The sequence below is a fragment of the Ambystoma mexicanum genome, chromosome 6p, assembly GCF_040938575.1.
Source record: "Ambystoma mexicanum isolate Mex_15411 chromosome 6p, UKY_AmexF1_1, whole genome shotgun sequence".
In the NCBI taxonomy this organism is placed as follows: domain Eukaryota; kingdom Metazoa; phylum Chordata; class Amphibia; order Caudata; family Ambystomatidae; genus Ambystoma; species Ambystoma mexicanum.
Genome location: NC_090935.1, coordinates 1,190,254,656 through 1,190,276,023, shown reverse-complemented (window position 1 = coordinate 1,190,276,023; position 21,368 = coordinate 1,190,254,656). Strand labels below are relative to the sequence as shown.

The following is a 21,368-nucleotide window of genomic DNA, read 5'->3' as shown; positions in this document are numbered from 1 at the left end:
TCATTACAGGCATTATGGGCAAAGCAAATTTGGATTTTCTATATGGAAATATTGGTATAAATTGGTCCAGCCAACATGGACATGTATGAGTGCAGCCAGCATGCACATTTGTTTTATACTGGCATAAATTGTGTGCAAAAGCAGCATGAACATATGTTGCACAATTCGTCTGTGCAATGTTGGTGATTTACAAATGATGGATCTTTTCAAGTGTTACCCTACATAACCAACAGCAAATGATTTTATTTTTACCCAATTTTTCCCAGAAAGTGTGATGCAAAATGCACAATTTTAACCCATTATTTAAAAAATGTTCTGGGGGATCATCCATTCATTTGTTTGGGCTCGCTCAGTATGCTTGATCGTGCATGCACATTTTGGGCAACCAATTACGCCCTTCCATTTACAAAATATACCAACCGACACTGTAGTGTTGGCAGATGAGGGAAGATAAAACAGCAACTCTTTGTTGACTTTAAATAAATTACCATGAATGCAATACTTAGGGAAAATGGCACGTTTTTAAATGCAAAATAACGTGCACTGGTGATACCCTAGAATGTTATTACACAATCTGAATACTGTTATATAATTACCACGTCAGCAACTACATCTCCCAGGTATATGTATGGAGCCCCCGAGCATAATGTATGATCATGTGTCATTCCGTACTTTTTAAGAAGATAATCAGTCTCTCACCAACAGAACCATTTACACAGGTGAGCTTAAACAAATGCCTGCATTGGTCTTCATTTCCCGTATTATGTGCATGTTGCAAACATGTTAATGTAAATAGTGTAGGACGTGTTATTTCATGGCAAGATCATCAACGAAAAGCAGATTTGTGGTGAAATGCAGCACACTGATGCGATAAACACTACCAGGTTCAGAAGCGGGGTAAATCCATGTTCCATGCCATCAGGAATTGGACGTCATGTTGCGTGTTTGTGCTTTTTAGTGGTATGAAAAAGGTGTTCATGTGTAATATTACCATTTAACGTGTTATACCTATTTGATAGTTCAATATATATAACCATGACTTGTTAACACAATTATTGTAACCAAGACAATTTTTGTTAACTCCAATGTTTTTTTTAATCAGCCGTTGAAAGGAACAACTTAATGAGACTTGCCCACACCATCCCATTCACGCCAGTCCAGCTATTTCGTGAGTTTATTTAATTTCTTTCTTACGAGACCAAATGAAGCAGTGTGGACGGCTTTAAGATAACTCCATGTCATTGTGTGCAATTGTATTATAACAGTCTGCATCAATAATAACCATCTGATTTGTTTACTCAAATTTACTAACAAATCTTATACAAGCAATGATGTTGTCGCTGGACAACACATATATATATATATATTGGTACTGAAGAAATGCTTTTAAGTATGCGATGTCATGCCTTCTAATGATGCAACAAAGGTATATGCAGTTTGAACATCATTTTTGGTGCCTAGCTGTTTTAACTAACCCCTCTGCAAATGCAAAACTCTGTCCTAAGATTACTGACAACAAAATTGACCATGATCAGCTTCAATGTATTGTGTTTCACTGCCTGCTATTTGTCTTGCTTTAAATGGCACAATTTACTCACCTAATTTTCTAAAACAATTTCCCTGTATTTAATCTGGTTCCAGTGATTTAAAACACCAAACCACAAATTATCAGGACAGATTTGTTGATAGTTTCTTTAAAAAATAATCAATGCAAGTAGTTGTCGACATTGCTATTTCATTTACTTTAATATTTGTCTCCATAAAAATAAATAGTGTTGCTTCTTAATTAACAGTTAATTAATAGTAGACCACCAGAAACTCACTGACAACCTCCAACGCTGCATCAGGAACAACAAGGCCGTTTTGAGCACGTACAAATCTTACCTTGCTAACGATCCAATTTAATTCCTCCAGATCACCAAAACTCCCCATCACATACGGAGTCCCGCAAGGATCCATCCTCTCGCCCTTGATCTTCAACCTTTCTATAGAACTGCTCAGAGCCCACCTGGGTCCACACAACATCTACAGTGGTCAAGTTGCACAGCGAATAGAGCTTTGACACCTGTGCAGAGCCTGCTGACGCAGTTTCGAATCCTGGCAGGGCCAAACTCAGCCTTTCATCCTTCCGTGGTCGATAAATGAGCACCACACACCGTGGGTAATAATAAGCAGCGCTCAGATACCTGAGGGTTCGTAGCACTATATAAATGCTAAATTATTATTATTATTACAGCCACCAAAACACAGATGACATTCAGCCCGTCCTGAAGATATTCTCCATGAAAGACATCCACAAGCTCAAGGCCTGCCTCTCATTGATCCAGTCATGGATGTCCAGTGCTTACCTGAAGCACCACCTCTCCAAGACAGAATTCCTACTGCTGACCAACAACACTTGATGTAGAACCCAAGGGACCTGATGCAGGTGGTTAACTGGGGTTGAAGGTGAAGACTGTGAAGTTAAAAGCAGAGAACCAGGTCTTGCTGCCAGGGTGTTCCCTGGCAGCAAGACCTGGCTCTTTACTTTAAACCTCAAGGTCTATACCTTCAACCCCAGCTAACCACCTGCACCAGGTCCCTTGGGTTCTACATCAACAGAAAACCCTCCTTCAAGGAGCAAATTGCGAGGAAGACACAAACGGCTTGTTATCTACTTTTCCTCCTGCAGCAGACAATCAAGCCCATTACCCCAGCAAACAACTTCAGATCTGCTGGCCAAACCCTGGTCCTTTACCCTCTTGGATGGTTTTGATGCCATTCTGGAAGGCCTTTGAGCAACCTGAGATATGTCCTACATGCTGCAGTGCGGGTCATGAAAGGATTCCACAAATCCAGCCATATTACACAGACCCTTGTGGAATTGCACTGCCTACAGTTACAAGCACAAGTGTCACCTTCAAAGCCTGCCCCATCATCTACAAGGCTGTCACCATGAAGTCCCGCAGCTACCCCTATGACAAGCTCAGTATCTCTGCGACACACACACCCACCCTAATAATAATAACAGTTTCTTTAGAGATAGAAATGAAAATGGAAATATGCTTACTGATTTATTTTGTAATTAAAATGCAAAACCTCTTCCGTGGTGACTGCCCAAGTATTTTGTATTTTTATTTTGTTATTAGGGATATCACAAAATAACAATCTATTGGCCACATTCCAGGTTTGGCAGCAAATCGACAATAAACCTGCTGATCTACTGCCACATTGTTAACCATAGCCACCACTCTGTCCCGTGGCATTATCATGTTATTACAAGTCGTGGCATGTAAGTGTAAATTCCCAATTTAGGAATCCATAGGACTCCATGGGGATTTTTGATGTATTTATACACTGATCTTTTGAAGTTAAAATGGAGGATTTTCCTCCAGCTTATCGCTGGAGGTAAATCCTCGGAAATTTGGTGGTGATGTTAAAGCGGCAGTAATTCCATGATTGTCAAAAAAGGGTTAATAATGAAACTACAGCCACTTTTTGACTGCAACGCCAATGCTGCAATAAGGCCCTATGTGTGTGCCATAGTATAACATTCAGGGCCCGATTCTTGGCGCAGTGAGCGCGCTAAACAGCACGCTTCACTGCACCTTTTTCAGACGCCCAGGCACCACGCTGATTATCAAGTGGGTTTGGGCGTCATGACGCACTGCCTGCAATCCACCTGTTTCTATAGAGAACGAGCGGATTGCAAATTCTCTGCAGTATTTTCGTTAAATAGCAATGTAATCGTAATTTTACAAAAGCGCTGCCGAGATCACGTGATGCATCAATCGTTTCCTAGAATGCAGGACAAAGCTGTTGCCAGCAAAATAGAATTCTTTTTATCTCAGGCTCCTTACTCCCGCCCAAACCCCCACATCTGAAACGGCTGCGCTCCTATTTGTTGCCAGTAACAATGCATTGGAAACAACTTCTGTTAGCAAAACACCTTTCCTTCTAGTTTCACTCTGCAGTGATCATTGACAACAAGATGTTAAAGAAGTGATTTGGCACCTTTTGTTTCAATGGTTATTCAGGTAGACGAGTACAGCTGTGGCAAGTTCCTTCACAGTGCCACATTTCAAAGCGTGCCTGGGTCCGGGCACAAGAAACCGCAAACAGAAAGCACTTTTTACAGTTTTTTTGCCCCCACTAAAACATTGCAACAACATACATTCTGTTTATAATTCATCAAACGGAGCCATTAAGTGGACAGATTACAAGAAATATTTGAACGTTTGTTAAAGCAATGTAACACCCATAAGTATCTGGCCCACCAGTGTGGCACCCCTCCATAACAGCAACATCAAATTGGTGCCATACATGGGTGCCACTTTTTCCATTTGCTAAAGAGGAGGAGTGCTACAGGGATCGGCATGTAAAATTCCTGATACCGAAAGGGCCGGTTGCTAGGTTGGTTTATCGTCCTTCCTAGCAACTGCCACATATATTCCAAAAGTGGCACATTCATTCCAACTTCGGAACAATATGCCACATTCAGAATAGGTGTACAGTACCGAAAATGTCGCTAGCACTTTCTACAACCTTTTTGGTACTGAACACCTCCTTGAGAATCGGACCCTCAGTGTGGGTTGAATCATTCTATTTTATGTGGAAATGTGTCTTCTTTTTTTATTGGCAACATACTATTTTCACTTTGAAATATATTTTTGTTTTTTACATTGAAAATGTTTATATTAACTCCCATAAATCTGATTTATGGCCACAGCCGGAGAAGAAGTGACTATCTACAGGTTGGAGGAGAGTTCGCCAGTGAATCTTGACAAGAGCATGTCATCATGGTCCCAGCGGGGGACAGCTGCCATGATCCAGGTCTTGTCTAGGCAGGAAATGGACGGGGGTCTCCGCAGGGCCATGAAAGTCACGTGCACCTGGTCGGAGAATGACGTGCTGAAGCCGGGAGAGGTTTTCATTGTGAAATCGTTCCTACCGGAAGTCGTTCAGACTTGGCAGAAGATCTTCCATAATGGCACTGTACTGCACCTATGTCTCAGGGTGAGTGGACACATACGTGTAGATGAGCTGCAGAACATGCGTTTTCAAAATGTGTTTACATGAGATGACGTAGAAATGATTGAGAATTGCTATTATTCACACCAACATATTCCTGAGTGCTGCACTGCTTAGAAGAAAGACCTGCAATAGGCTGCACGTGGATGAGAATCACACCTAATATTTTTAGGTGACTTCTGGCATAATACATCGCTAACCATTATGGAAAATTATAGGAAAACTTTCAGACACAACATTAATGTATTTCTATTTTAGAATATGAGGATTGTTTTGAGATTGATCCAGGGTCTGTGATTTTTGGGGAGACGTATTAGACAGGTGGGATACGATTTTGCATATGACTTTCCCAAGGATGCCCCTATAGATTATTTTATTATCAGGTAGCGAGAGATGTGAGATTGCTAGAAAGTATAGACAATGGGCATCATTACAAGTTTGCCGACTTCGTAACACTGTTCTGCTGCCCGAGATCCCAGTGCCACCGGAACATTACAAGTCGCGGCAGCCCGGGATGTCAGGTGGTGCAAACTTTAAGTCCCCATTTCTGTGGAGTGGGGACACAGAAGCACTGGCACCGTTGCTAATGGTGCCGGAGCTTCTGTTAAAGCCATGCCTGCAGGGGCTGGTGCTCCCGGCAGGTGAGGCCTGCCGTGAGCACCAGCCCCTTCAGGCATTCTCATAGTCTGGTGGTCTGGAAAGGGTGCCGGTACGTTGCTACTAGCGCCCTTATTTCCGGACCACCAGACTTGGAATGAGGCCCAATGTATTGAAAAAACGTTAGTATTGGTGGCGAAGGAGGTACTACAAGTATGGAAGACTAGGAAAAAGAATTGGCTTTATGAATTGGAGGTTTTGTCCAATTTCGAAAATATTTTGTTTCTAAAAACAGGACCGAGAGGACCTTAACTTTGGGCACCCTTTAACAATTTATATGGTAAGTGTTAATAGCTTCCTGCCTTGCTGTTTCTAGAAGGTTGGTATGGACATGGCTGTGTTGCATGGGTCTGTGTATAAGTGGGTGTGTTTGTTTGTGGTGTGTTTTGTTCTTAACATGTGCTAAGTTATGTTATCATATAGGGATTGTTTGTTTGGACTTTATTTCCAGAATGTTTTGCTATTAAAATACATTTATGATATATTGGAAAACACTATCTTTGTGCAAGGTGGCAGGGTGTCTTACTACTGCTTATGGTGTTTTGTCCCTGATATTGAACTATATTATTTTTTGTGTATATTTGTGTGTGTGTTAAAGAGGTTAAAAAAAAAGAATATGAGGAATAGAGCTATATCTTATGTTACTCTCATACTGGCGTCACAGATGCTCCTGCTTTTCTGGTATTCATAACATTCCTTGCATTGTTTCTGGAAGGCAGTGGTGGAGCATGTAAACAAAGCATCAGTACCATTAACCAGAGGTACAGAGCCTTTATTTGCCTCACACGTTATCTGTCTCATCCTCTTATAGAAGTATGTTATGCCCAGAGAGATGGGGGAAGAGAAGTGGTTTCTACAAATCGACAACTCATTCTGCCTAATTTAATGTCATCCTGTGTACCATTTTCTGTTTTGAAAGCCAACTGGTGTCTGTATGATAGCACCCACAGGATGCGCTGTCCAAGCTAATAGCAACACAACAGCCTCAGTAGTGACCCCACAAAACCGCTGCGCCCTCACATTGTGATTTAACCCTCTCAAATAATGAGACGACACTGGATAGATATGATGGACGTGAATGGTGCTACAACGTATTTGCAGTTTTAGCTAATAGTGAGCATTAACATTCTATGTACGGGCAACACAAGCTGCTACATATTTGCTTTGAGATCCCTCTATTAATTTCTTCTGGATGACCTGTTCCACTTCTGGATAATCAACACATTTTTATGGGTGATCAACTTCACCAATAAAACACTAACCAACTCCCGGGTGGCAAACATATCTTCTGGGCCAGCCCCCTCTCCTTTTCTTAATGACTGGCTTCCTCTAGTCAATTCATTCCAGTCACCCTTAACAGCGTAGCTATCTCTTCTAGTTCACAGTGCTTTGGCCTTGTCTGTCTAGATGCGTAAGAGTTCAGTGCTGTTGCCTTGCCAGGCTAAATCCTTGAGCATGTAGCAACTTACCCTGTTTCCCTGTTGTTGCTTTGTTCCCGGAGGGCAGGGATAAGTCATTGTGACTTCAAGCCCTGCCCTTCGTAAAAGCCTTGGTGCTTCTGACTTCCTGGATCTCCTTGTATCTATGGTCTGTGGCCTGTAACTAGACAATCTTACCCGTTTATTCACCCTTTGGTCCAATTGAAAAAACTCTCTTTTCATTGATTTGTGTATCTTTATTTATTGTTATTATTTTATTGTGGGTGGGTTAGGTTTACTCCAGCTTTCATGAAGCAGAAATAGGTCTGCCCCTTGATATGGACTCTTTTGAAACTGTTTCCAGTTTTTCCTTTTTCAATCAGATCACACCATATATTGTCCCCATTCCTTTGCTTCCCACCAGTGGGCCCCATGTCCCTCTCTCCCACCAATATCTTCCGGTGTCTGGCTTTTTCCCCCTATTCCACTTCTGCTTTGTCCCTTCCTTCTTTACCACCCACCACCCCACATCCTGTGGTTAACCGGGCCAAACCTCCAAGTTAAGGGCTTGAACAGAGGCTGTGTGAGCGCTTTACACTAATAGCATCCGCAGATTACAAATAGGAAAAAGTGGATGTGAATTCACAAATGAAAAAAAACTCACAATTTTACCATGCCAACAGCTTTCCCACAGCATACATTATAGACGTCTGAGGAATGATTAGCTACCGAACGAGTGTTGATGAGAAGTAATCTGTTTCCATTTGTTAGTCTGAATTTGAGTTGTGATTTGTAGAGAAAGCTGTTGATTTCACAGTGTTTGCCTAGATGTTGGTTAAACCTCTCAAGGATTTTAGCTGTGAATAGTGTGTTGGAGATTGGTTGTCAGTTTTCTGCGTTTTTGGAATCAGGTGTGAGGTTTTTGAGGAGAGGCTTGGAAAAGGCTGCTTTGAAAGTATTAGGGATTATGCTTTGTTTTAGTGGATGCATAAAGGAGTGTTTGGAAGGATGTCACCATTTTGTGTTGCTTGGTTATTGATTTGTTGACCTTGAGGGGCATGGGCCTCCAGGAAGTCATGAAAGGCTGTGCGTTGTGGAATAAGTGGTTTCCTTGGTGCCGTGATTGGTGGTGTTGGCCCTTTCTTCACGTGATAATGCTGGATTGGATTATTTTGGTTGAAGTGTGCTGCAATTGAGTCTACGAGATCTTGAGATGGTAACATTGCTGTGTTAAGGCTGCGAGGATTTTGAATTTTGGGATCATTTTGTACACTCTCTTCTGTCTGTGTTGCTTCAGCTCATTTTGGTATGTGTAATGAGCTTTTTCTGCTTTTTCTGCTACATACTTTAGAACCTTTACTCTTTCTTTTTGAAGACATTAAGATTGGGCATGAATCAATTTGTGATTTTTCTTCTTTTGCGAACAGTTATATGTCTTCTTAGGGTCCATAATGTCAATGGTATTTCATATCTGCTGTAAGAGGATAGCACGGTTTGAGGCACGGAAGGACTGACACAGAATTATACAGTTTTCCCATTACTTTTTTTAAGGGTATATATACAGGCGTTTGGGTAAAATTAAAGATGAGTTAGTAAACTACAGAAATCACAAGCATATTTGTTCCTTAATGTGCACTCCACACTTGCCTTGCATTAATGCATACTAGACACAAATCAATTTAATTTACATAAGTATTTAATGGACACTGACTTTAATGTCCATTAAAAACTTGTGCAATTGGGGTTGAGGGAGAGGTTGGACAGTGCCGGGGAGTAAGCAGAGACCGTGAGGAAGAGGTGTTGAGGGGACTGTGTAAAAGGGGTGAAGGTTAGGTGGGTGTATGGTGAGAATCTAATGTGCCGCCAAAACTAGTTGGTGCAGTACTTTATGAGGATTATAGTACTAAAAGCCTGGACACTGACAGGCTGACATACAAGATATTTTGATATTATTTGTATTTTCTGTATTGTTTTAACCCCTTTTGTGTACCTGGAAGTGGTTTACAACAGTCACTTTGGTGATTTCCACATATTTAAGATTGAGTCTGTTTTGTTTGGTGCTTTTATATGTATGTTATGTATTTTATTATTTTTCAATAACTCATTCATTTGTTTTTATGTTCATGCGTCTGATGTTTTGGACACAGCTCACCTTTATATATTTATAATGTTATCCTGCTGGGCAATATTTATTAATTCATATTGTTGATACACAGTTCTTTATGCTCAAGAGTATCTTTTTTTGACAGCACATGTTTAGAACCTGGCTGGGCCAACTCTGAGCTTAATTTTTCTGAGGACAATCAATAGAGTAATGATGTCAGAATTGAGAAGTGGGACTAGTGCATTATTAAACACTATTAAAATCCTCTGTATTATTAACATCCTTCAGGATCTGCATCACCCCTTTATTGAAATCATATTTCTTTCTGACCCCAGTCCAGTTCTCCTCACTACCTGCAAGTTCACTGGCAAATCTTAACTTCATACATGTCTTACCTGAGATGGTCTTTAAAGTCTTTGCAAATTGTGCGAGTGGAAAAGACTTTTCAATATGATCATTGTAAACTCGATGGATATACTAATGCAATCCATTGTCCTACTATATGTATGTATCACTCAATCAGCCAGATTCACTTTAGTTCAGTTAAAATATCCTAAAAATCACATGTAAACTAACTGTCACAGAAAATAATTCAACCACATATCATCACCATAAATAGTTTTTGGATACATCATTTAAAATTTCATGAATATAAACTGATCTCAAATCTAATATAAAATATACCCATAAACTATTTCATCATAGGCTAAGATAGACAAATAAATAGATGTGAACACACCATAAAAATGTAATAAAATCAAAATGTAGCAATTCATTTACATCTAAGTGCAAATACTGCCCAAAGATATAATTATTCATGCCCCATGAAAGCTTCTATATTTATATATAAGATTTCAAATATCAATTTAATGTATGTCCTCATGTTTATCAAATCAACCCACTTCTCTTGCATACCATAATTACTCATAATGTCCACCATCCTAAAAGGTTCCCGCTCTAGCTTACAAAAGGTCAGTTATTAGAATGTACAATCCATTCATTGGCAGTTGTCATTTTAAGACAAATAATCAGATATTTCTAGCAGCCACATGTGCTATACAACATAAGAAGTGTTCCAATCATATCAATCCACCAGAATATCTATAAAGCGTTCAAACCTCTGTTCCAAAAAGAATGTTCCCATTTTAAAAAATGCTGAGTCCAACATGCCCTACATGTCGCGATGACATGCAGTAATATGGGAATTATTTTCCTAGTGTAGACCAAAGTCTTCCCAATATATCTGCCTTTATGTCTATGAAAATATAAAATCCATTCCCTACTGTTAAGAGGTATTTTAATTTGTACACATAAACAAGCTCCTTTTTAGGTAACTGTCAAATTTATGTAATAGGTAACTGTTTCAATGCAATCTTTAAGTAGCCAACATTTGTATTTTTAGTTAAATGTATTTATTATTGCAACAAATAGGATTCAGCTTCCTGTGTAATCCCATGCAAATTAAGGCCAGAGAATCAACAGTGTCTAGAAATTATTTGTACCTGTTTCACGTGTGGCAAAAAAGGTTTGGTAAAAACCAAATCATCTGGGAGATCAGCTACAAAAGGGTTTTATAATAAAAAAGCTGCTAATATGCACCCCTTTGATACACCTGTAGTTGTTGCAATATTGGTAATGTGCCATGTAGAGGATTTCTTTACCTGAGTCCAGGGATTCTCATGAAAAATAATAGTTAATCTGATTAAACCCAACAGGATCCATCAACGTTAACTTATACCTAGGCGTATTATGGTTGATCAAATTAAAAGCTGCTCATACGTTTATACGTTTACAAAGCAGGCATTCAACCTAGATGGGGTCCACTGTGTAAACTGCCAAGCAAGAGCATTCAAAGCCCAATTCTGATTTCTTGTTGACATCTCTTTCCTGTGCCCAACCTGGGTATCTTGTATCTTGTAATCACCTGTTCTTCTCCACTTATCTTTCAAGGTGTGTTACAGTGACTGTTGGAAACCATTTTCTAGCACTACTGTCAATCCTAATCCTTGAATAGTTTAGTAGATTCCTGAAATGCCCCTTTGCACCACAAGTTGTTAAGGAACTTGTTCCTGTTAGCTCTGCCCACCTCTCCAACATATTCAACTTCTCTCTCAATTGGTATCCCTCCCACTTTTTTACAAAAGAGCCACAGTCATACTTTTCCTAAAGAAACCAACTGGTGACCCAACCCCTTTATTCAACATTTTTCACTACCACTCTAAAATCCTCAGGTGGGTTGTCTTCAACCACATAGCTAACTATCTTTAGATGCACCCACTTGCTGATCTGCTCCAATCTGGAATCTAGTCAAAACACTCCACTAAGACCGCACTCATCTACATCAGCAATTCTCTTACCATTGCCCACCATTCCCGAATCCCCGTCATTCTCATTCTTCCCGACCTTTCTGCTGTCTTTGGCACTATGGATCTTATCTTCCCCTTCAAACTCTTTCCCTCATTATCTTCAAGGACACTGGGCCCACTTTTCGTCACTCAATATGCCTACTTCCTTGGCAAACTCATTTCATCCTTTGGCTTCCACTATCACCTTTCCGCTGGCGTTATTCAGATACTCTGATTCACCCCCTGAAATCTCTGATCAATGGATGGCTCTACACTACGTCATGCTAAACTCTTCAAAATGGAAGTAATCTTTCTCTGTGCCTCCAATGTCAACCCCACTCTCGAGTCTCCCATCTCTTTCCACAGTGACGTCCTCACTCCCTCACCTATGACTCATAATATTCAAGCTCTTTTTGACACTGAATTACACCCTGCCAGTTTATTACGGCCACTGCCATTGCAGCCAGGCCCAACCTCCTAAACATTAGAAAAATCTTCCCACATCTCACGCCACACTGAACTTTAATACACAAACTGGACTATAGCATAAGCCTACTTCTTAGTCTACATCCCTACACGTTTGCTTCCCTCAACAAAGTCCTCAACTTTGCAACACACACACTTTTCAACCTACACAGGACCATCCCACCTCTCCCTGCCTCACCTCGCTGGAAAGGTATCCATACAAAATTGATCTCTCTTCAAATTCCTGATGTTCATCTATAAATGCATCCATGGCCTTGCTCCTGAAATACATCACTGAATACTTCTCACTGTACTCTCCCGAACTTGAACTCTTCACTTCTCGAATCTTCACAACCTGTCAGTCTCCAGCCCCGCTGTGACTCCTCCCTACTTGCCCCACTTAACTGGAATGCCCTGCTCCAGCCATAAAAACCACATCTTGAGTGGAACCTTTTATAATAAGGTTCAAACTGTGCCTTCAAGCAATGAAAGTAGCACCCGCAAACCTTCTATCAAATATACCCATCCAAACCACCTCTGCTGCATTCTACCATCAGACTACTCTATGTAATTTGCAAGTATGCAAATGCTGGCCTGAGCATCCCAATGTTAAACATTTCCAATGTCCTTCAGTCCTTGTCCCTGGTTTAGGTTCCTGTTAACATCCCTTCACCACACAGCATATGCCATCCAATACAACAATGCTCTTATGTTAAGGCACCTTATCCTATGACTGCCTCGGCTCTCTCTTGTTGTCTACTTTGTAAGTCATTTCTGTTCGAAATGACATCCTGTTTCTTAAATAAATACAAATTACAAATAAAGAGAAATTATACATAGGCATATAGTAGGCACCTGGCCAGGCAAGGGGAATTTCCCAAGAATCCAGGATTTTTATGTTAGGTTATTTATAACGTGCTTAATACCCAGAGGTTGCTAAGCGCGTACCTGGGGATCGAACCTGTGGTGTTCTGTGTCGTCTTGCTTCCAAGGCGAGAAACTTGCCCCTGAGCTATCCTCCCAAGATTGTAAAAGTTGTTATGCTCTTATCAAATATGAGATATTTAGATGAGTCTACAGATCTGCACTAGGGAGAGCTGACAATTGTGAGCAGTATGCTTACAAAGCAAACAAATACATTCTGACAGTAAAATCTTTTTAAAGCTACTGACCAGCAGAATTCAAGCTTGCATCACTTGCTTGGTCACCAATGAATCTATAGGTTGTGTGTCTCACCAAACAGATACTTTACCAGTATCAATTAATGTTGCTGTAAAATGCATGAATGATTTTCTGCATGATAACCCAACACCACAAATATGTTTAAAGGGGGGTATCCCAGCACATTTTACAGGGTGAATGGCGTTGTAGTTCCATGTCACCATTAATGTTTGGAATTATATATGGAGTCCTTTGTTCATTATATGATCCACTGCTCAAATATAGCCCCACATTTTAGCAATAGTTGTCAAAACATAATCTTAGAATAAGCTGATAATATGCTGTGTAATTCCAAACCAAAATCAGCCTTGACAGAAATGGGGCTATAGCCTAGGAAGTTTGTCACTCAGTCCTGTGCTAAGCCTCACTTTGCAAAGAGTCATTCTGAAACCTCAAACTAGCATTTCAGTTACCATACCGCAAGACACATGTGACAGACCTATAAACAATTCTTAGTAATAATGTTAATCACTTGTAAGTCTGAGTGGATCCATTAGGACATAAGTGCTTGTTGCTGACATTAGGCAAACCTGCCCTACCCAAGTTTGAATCCTGGAAGGACTAACTCTGCCCTTCATCCTTCTAAGGTTTATATATTAAGTATGATTTAATAAGATAATAAGTACAGCTTTTAAAGCGCTTGGAAGCAGGAGTTCCCAAATCCAAGCCTGCATCTCTTGGGCCATCAACAACACGGCTGAACTGTTCAAAATCTGCAAGAAACTCACCAATCCTGCTGCAGTCTCCACTTCTCCTCTTCCATCTCAGGCCCTCTGCACTGCACTGGCCTCCCACTTCACAACTAAAATCTGGGCACTCCTGTCCTCACTTGCCTCTACTCCTCTCCATCCTTCATCACCTGCTTTCTGGCCTCCCTCACCCCCATTTCACCTTATCTCTTACTCTCCTCCTGCTCGCCCATAACACTGTATGAGGTCTCTAAGCTAGTCCTCTCTATGAACGTCTCCTCCAAACAGGTGCTCCCCTGCTCTTCCAGAACTATCAAGGACAACATTTCCTCCCTCGCTCCTGCCTTGGCTGTTTTCTGAAATCACTCCTTTGCCAGTTGCTCTTTCCCACTACCCCTCAAGCACTCCCTTGTGCACCCTCTCCTTAAAAGCCTTCTGCCCACCCTTCCTGGCTAACTACCACGCTATCTCCTCTTCCCCCTTCCTGGGAAAACTCCTGGGGAGGTTGATCATCTCCCAACTGATCCATCAAACTGACTCTGTTGGGTGTCTCCACGACCACCAGTCAGGCTTTAGAGCAGCCAGAGGTATACAAACTGCTCACCTGAACGCCCCTGAAGACTTGCTCTCAAACCTCGATTGCAATTCTCTGTCCATTCTCATCCTTGATCTTTCCTCTGCCTTTGATACGGTTAATCATGGCACCCTTATAAATTGGCTCAGTGATATCCATGGCATCATGGACCTGGCACTAGACTGGTTTACCTCCCCAGGTTCAACTGGGCCCTTTTGTCTCCTCCACCTCACTCTCTACCCTCGGCATCCCTAAAGGCTCTATCCTGTCACCGTGGCCTTTCAACATCTACCTTGTCCCTTTGGTCCACTTGATCGCCACCTTCTCTGCTCACTTCCAGTGTTATGCTGACAACACAAAGCTCTCCCTCAAACTTCCCTCCTCTGCCTTCTCTTCTTCCTCTTTCATTCCTGACTGTTTGACTGCTATTCAGGCATGGTGTGCTTCTAACAATCTCTGCCTTATTGCCAGTAAGACTGAGATCCTTCTCATTGGGACCCCTGATGCCTCCTTCCCTCCTGCTCTCTGGCCGCCCCCTCCTCAGGTCCCCTCCCCTCACCCTCTTGTGAGGTTAAAAACCTTGGCGTCATCTTCAACTCCTCTCTCTTCTTCTCTGCTCACATGGCGGACCTTGCCAAGAAGGCCCACTTTCAGCTTCACCTCCTCCTCCTCATTTCCTCACTTTCCCCCAGAAACTCAATGTCACCAGTCCCCTCTAGGCTGGACTTCTGTAACAGCCTCTTCCTTAATCTGCCTTTATCCTCCCTTCGCCTCCTTCAACTAATCCAAAATAGGACTGTAAGACTTATTCTTGGCCTGGAGCCCAGGAAGCGCATCTCTCCAGCCCTAAAATCTCTCCACTGGCTCCCGGTGGCTGCGAGGATCAAGTCCAAGACCCTCTGCATGTTCCACAAATCTTTTTGGGGCCTGGGACCCTGCTACATCCAACTCTCTCTCCCTAAATACCTCCCTGCTAGAGCCTTTGGTCTTCTAGCACCAACTCTCTGCAGATCAGACACTTCCAAGCAGAGAGTAGGGGGTAGATCTCTCTCTTCGGCAGAAGCCTTCCTCTGGAATGCCTCCCTGCCCCTCTCAGCCTTGAGCTGGATCGCCTTAATTTCCGGAAGCCTCTCAACACCCTCCTTTTCTCTTCTTCCTTCCCTCTCCCCCCCCTTGCTAATGCCCCCTCTGTGTTTCGACTGGCTGCCTGGTCCCCTCAGAGTCCTACTGGGCACCAGGCCCTCCTCGTCTAGTCTACCTCAGCACCCACCCTAGGATGCACTTGTCCTTCCGGGCCCCCTGACTAGCCCGGCCTGGTGCACCTCCCTATTGAGTCTGGTCCACCCCCTGTCCTTAGCATGGGGTCCCCACTCCCTGGCATCCCCTGGCACTTGCTCACCAGGCCTCCCCTTAGCACCTGTCCTGCCCCTGGGGCTCTCATCTTCCCCTCCTCCTCCCCAACTGCCACTTGAATGCCTCCCTTTTCCCTCCCATCATAGCATTATCCCTTCTGCCCTGACTCCTCTCTGCCTTGCTCTTCTTGTTACTTCACTTGCACGATTCCGAATGACTCAAGGCCTAGTAGGACAGTTATTGTTGTTTTTCTGCCCTGTTTCCCCAACCCCCACCTTTTTTTTTCTTGTGGCGCCTTGAAACACTATTTGCTGTATAGGCGCGTTATGTATACTCAATAAATAATATAAATAAATAAGGCCCTACTTAAGCGCCTAATGTTACTAAACAATGCTCTACTAGCAAAATTGCAGAAATGATGAAGCAATGGAACAGAAGTCTAGTGATAATCATATTTTTATTTTATGTTATGTAGTGTCTAATTATTTGTTAAATCTTAATGTTGACATTCCCAACATGAATACACTTAAAAGGTTTATAGCTAGTAACCTTAAGTTTTTAGACTCCTTTTACATACTGAGGTACTACTTTTTTAAGGGAGTATTCTCTAAAACTAGGTGTGAACTTGGTTGTCAAATTTTCTTGGAGTTCCAGGGTTATAATTGAGTGCGTATTTTCCTCAATTTCTTGCAGATTTTCTGTTGCTATGTGCATATTTTTTCATGAATTATCCAAATATCAACTTTCTGTCAGACATTTGGACATGCATTGATATAGCATTGTGTAACATTGCGAAAAATGAAGGTTTATTTTGCCTTTTTTGATGATATAGTGTTTGTGATTGGATGAGTGTTTATATTGTTCTGGAAGTATACGTAAGTGAAAATAATTTAATGTGGTGTGACCAGTCAGGGTTTGTGATAATGATCCAAGTGTGCATTATTAACTTTCGTCCCATGATCTTTCATGCCAGTACAAAACACAACACATTTCAAAGAAATATTTAATAAAAGAAAATGAAAAGAATGAATATTAGTACAGGAAAATATGTCCATATAAGGGGAGGAAATACATCCTTAACAGCATGGTCCCATTTGTTGGCAAGGACACACTTTTAAGGAAATTAATTTACCAGGGTAAAGGATAAATTATATTAGCACCAATATGAGTAGAATACAAGATTTATCTTAGCATCCAAGTTTCTCATTACAATGACTAGCCTATGCTCTTGTTAAAGAGCTTGGCATTTACGGCACCTTATAGGTTTGCTTTTCTACTCTTCTGTTGACAGATGGGTTATACCTGCTTCTGGTTCTTTTCCCTTTTTTCATATTCTACAAGATGTTGGTCTTCACCTAAATACTTTCTTAACATCAGCCATTGTTGTATTTACCATGGAAGGGGAAGTGGCTGAAGTGGCATTAGGTATGTATCCCCGACCACAGTTGTGGCTCTTAATTTGTGATCTACTGGCTGGGTATCCCTGATCACTATACATGCTGAGAGTCCCACTGATCCTGAAATACCACTTGTGTAGGGCAGAGGCGTCTACTTCCCAGCATGGCCTTGAGGAAACCATTAAAATTCCCTGAAGGGAAAAGCACAGATGCAGGGGCATCCCATACTCAAAAACCCCGTTCCCAACTGCCTATACTCTCATAACTGGATTTCGGCTTAATTCTCGCCAAACTCTCGGCAATCCAGAAGATTGTAACATCCATAGATCAGTGTACTCAGAATGTGCCGGTTCAAGTTAAGCCAATGCGGGGGGACAAAAATATATTTGCGGGATGGATCCATCATGCAGAGGAGAGAGTCTCTTCCACGAAAGACAAAATGGAGGGCATGGAATACATTCAAGGAAGGTTATGCGAGTTGGGGTTCAGTAGCTCAACTGGAAGATAGATACAGACAAAATAATTTCAGAATTTTCAGAATCTCAGAGAATGCCGAAGGGATGGACGCCATTGTAGGGTATGAAAAATTGATCCCTGCAAACTTGCAGCTTAACTCCCCCCCTAAGAGATTCAAAGGGCACATTGTTTGGGGCTTGGAGGAAAAACCCAGGAGGCAAAGTCCAGGCTGCTGAGCTTTAGTTAAGGGGGCTAGGATACGGTCTACTAGTGCCTGCAAGAATGCCCATTACTACGAAAACATGTATATCAAGGTACTTTGAAGCACCTGATGACCTTTGGAAATACTTAGAGGCCTCATCAGAGCGCCTTATGGAAACAGCCGCGCTCCTCATAATAGAGCTTCAGATTCCCAAAAACCTCCATGCTTAGAATGCGGTCTCGATTCCTCGACACAACGACTGGTGTACAGTATATCAAGGAACCCCGGGGCAAGTCCAAATCTACAATAAAAGCCAATAACCTACTTACACCAAAGCTGAGTGCATAAATGGATCCCAGTTGAGGACCATGACTAAAGGACCTATGGACATACTGGCTCATTTTGTTAATAATTGCAAACCCGGCATACAGAGTGGAAGGGGGGCTGCAGCATTCCTTCGAGGTGACTCTCCCTCTTCCCTGATCTCTCCTCCCTAGCTGGGGCCTTGTGTGGTCTTAGAGGGGTGAGAGGCGTCGTTTTGGCTGAAAGCTGTATTCTCACCATTGGAGCTGGCTCTCTGCTGGCTGCACAGAGGTCATGTTCTAAATGGTGGTTATCTTGGTTATCCAAACACTAGTTCATCTTTTTATATTGCTATCCTTTTGTATTACTTCTTCTTGTCTTGCTTACATGCTTCGGAATGTATGAAGTCATATGGCAACCTAACGGATATGGGATGTTGACTCCGTTGCATCCTGGATTTAGAGACAAGCTTGCGCATATTTCCTCAGTTGAGTGGGTAAATTGGCCAATCCCTTCTTTTCCTCATACAGTTACAAAGAGTACTCTACACCCCATTAACTAGTAGTGCAGGATTGTTAACGTACTTTCTTGGAATGTAAATGGTCTAAGAGCCCCAATTAAGAGACAGTGGGCCTAATTGCAAATCTGGCGGCAACCTTCCCAGTGCTACCGGCGGGTTGCCGCTGGACCCGTAAATATTTACCGGCACCTGACTTCCCGGTGCCACTGGGAGATTACAACCCTGGTGGCCTGGAGAATCAGGCGCTGGTAAATTGTAAGTCCCCATTCCCATAGAGTCCCATAGGACTCTATGGGGGTGGGGAAACGGAAGCACTGGCACTATTAATAATGGTGCTGGTGCTTTCGTGACCGGTCTGCCTATCTTGGCCGCTGTGCCCGGCAGGGTCAAACCTGTTCGGCACAGCGGCTCCGGCGGGCAGACCTGTTATATGCCGGTCCGGAAACAACGGTGCTGGTAAGCTTACATTCACCCTTGTTTCTGGACCGGCAGCGTCGTAATGAGGCCCAGTGAATCCTCTCTCACCTGAGGAAACTAGAAGCAAAGCCTTCATACAAGAAACCCATCTCCCTGGGAAAGACTCGACTAGACTCAGGATGCAATGGATGGGGCAAGTTTCTTACTCTGAGACAAAGGGCCGTAGAGGAGGAGTCGCTATATTTTTCCACAAGAAATTGGATGTGCACATTGTACGGACTGAAAATGACAAAAAATGGAAGATGGGCTTTAGCCAAATGCAAAATAAATGGTGCCCCGACAGTAGCTCTGAAGGCCTATAGCACAAATTAACCAGAAAGTCCTTATGGTCCAGGTTAGCCAGACAATCCAGCGAAAATGCTCCACTTCCACAGTGGTTGAGGTGGATTACAACCTTCCCATAGATCCCTTTCTCTATAGAAATTCCCACTGCACTTTCACACCTTCATAAATGCACACAGCATTTCAACAGTTTGTTTGTGGTAATGATTTGGCAGATATATGGAGACTATGTAATACTACATAACGCGAACATACGTTTTACTCCCCAATGCACTCCCTGTTTTCGAGGATAAACTATATTTTCCTTAGTAGAGAAGTCATGAAGTATGTCTACAAGGCGGATATTTTGCCTCTTGTAATCTCTGTTCATGCCCCTTCCTTATCTCTATGATATAATAGGTTATTTATAACGCAATTATTACCCAGAGGTTTCTGAGTGCGGAACCGGGGATCAAACCTGTGTTGCTCTGTGTCGTCTTGCTTCCAAGGCGAGCATGTTACCGCTGAGCTATCCTCCCAAGACCGTGGATACCTATGGACCGGATGAACTCCCCTGTCAATTCCAACAAATGGTGTCTGACCTCTGATCTATTAAAATCGCAGATGGTCAGGATATCAATAATATGTTTCCCAAGGGAATTCTTTATATGGAATGAGGGTGGTGGTTCATCACTTACATTATGTGATCCTGAGCAAATCACTTTTCATCACTGGGCCTTATTTCTCTTACCTACATATATGGAAATTATCTCTCATTTGAGTTTATGATCTATAGTGTTACTTCATAGTTTTAACATAATATTTATACTTATATAATGCATTCTAGTGGCGAGGCAGAATGTCTAGTGAGGGTCTTAGGTTTTGGGGGGTGGGTAGACAGGGTGTCACGAATGAGTTTTGTGGGGTGTGGTGGGGAGTCACGAAGCCACGTATGTGTCTTTTGTTGGGCCAGCACCTGTTTGGCTCTTTGAGCAGAAGCCAGATCCACAAACTCAGCTCTACCAATGAATTCTCCAGCTTCCTTGTCTCTCTAAAACTCTAAAACTAAAGATGGGATGTGATGTGATGAGATGAGTTGAGAGGAAACTGGGATGGGGAAACCTGGGCTCAATCTCAGTTTCCCATTTCACCAAACTATATTATCTTAGTGAAATCTTTTTAATATGTTTGGCAAGTGGGGGAGGTTCCCAGGGGCCCGGGTATCTAAGAAACCACAAACATAACAGAAAGATACATTGCATACAAGCACAGTAATGTCATTAATGTCTACTATATATACTTAAGAATGGGTGGGATTGGCAGTGGTTGTGATTGAGTTTAGTTGTTCTCGAAGGTGGGGCTGCTGCATTGTGGGCTTTGGCCAATGCAGCATGGGCTAGAACATTGTACTTGCCCCCTAGGCAAAAGCTGCTAGTCCTCCCTTGATTTGGTGGCTACAAAGTTCACTGACAAAATGAAACTATTCCACTTTCATTGTGATATCCAAATAATGACATGGACGCGATTGCTTTGTTTAGGAGATCCAGCAACAGAGAGCGGCTCAGAAGCTTATGTACACCTTTAACCTAGTGAAGCCTCACACAATACCATACACGCTAAGGTAAGATTGGCCTATGCATTAGGATACTCATTCCACAATGATACTGTACGCTGTCAATGCTAAATAAAGGTGTGAAAAGATGGAATACTTCCTTTGAGCAGCAATCGGGATATCAGTGGTCCTGAATATTCAGGGAAATAACCATTCGAATATGATCAATTCTTAATAAATACGTATCCATACTATACACATGTGAGTCTAATAATGTTTGATTCTGGACAGAAAATACGCTGAGGCCTGGCTGGGTGAGAACAGACAGAAGACGATTTGCAGCTGATTTGACATGAGAATTGTC

At 42.2% G+C, this 21,368-nt stretch overlaps 1 protein-coding gene across 1 annotated transcript in view; it reads left to right on the top strand.

Moving 5' to 3' along the window:
* TRPM6 (transient receptor potential cation channel subfamily M member 6) overlaps positions 1-21,368 on the top strand; it is a 1,703,532-nt gene that overhangs the window by 1,551,464 nt on the left and 130,700 nt on the right. Inside the window, exons 33-35 of the mRNA XM_069625828.1 lie at positions 1,103-1,168; positions 4,709-4,995; positions 20,991-21,073. Coding sequence (XP_069481929.1) covers positions 1,103-1,168; positions 4,709-4,995; positions 20,991-21,073 — 436 coding nt within the window. The remainder of the gene's footprint in view (positions 1-1,102; positions 1,169-4,708; positions 4,996-20,990; positions 21,074-21,368) is intronic.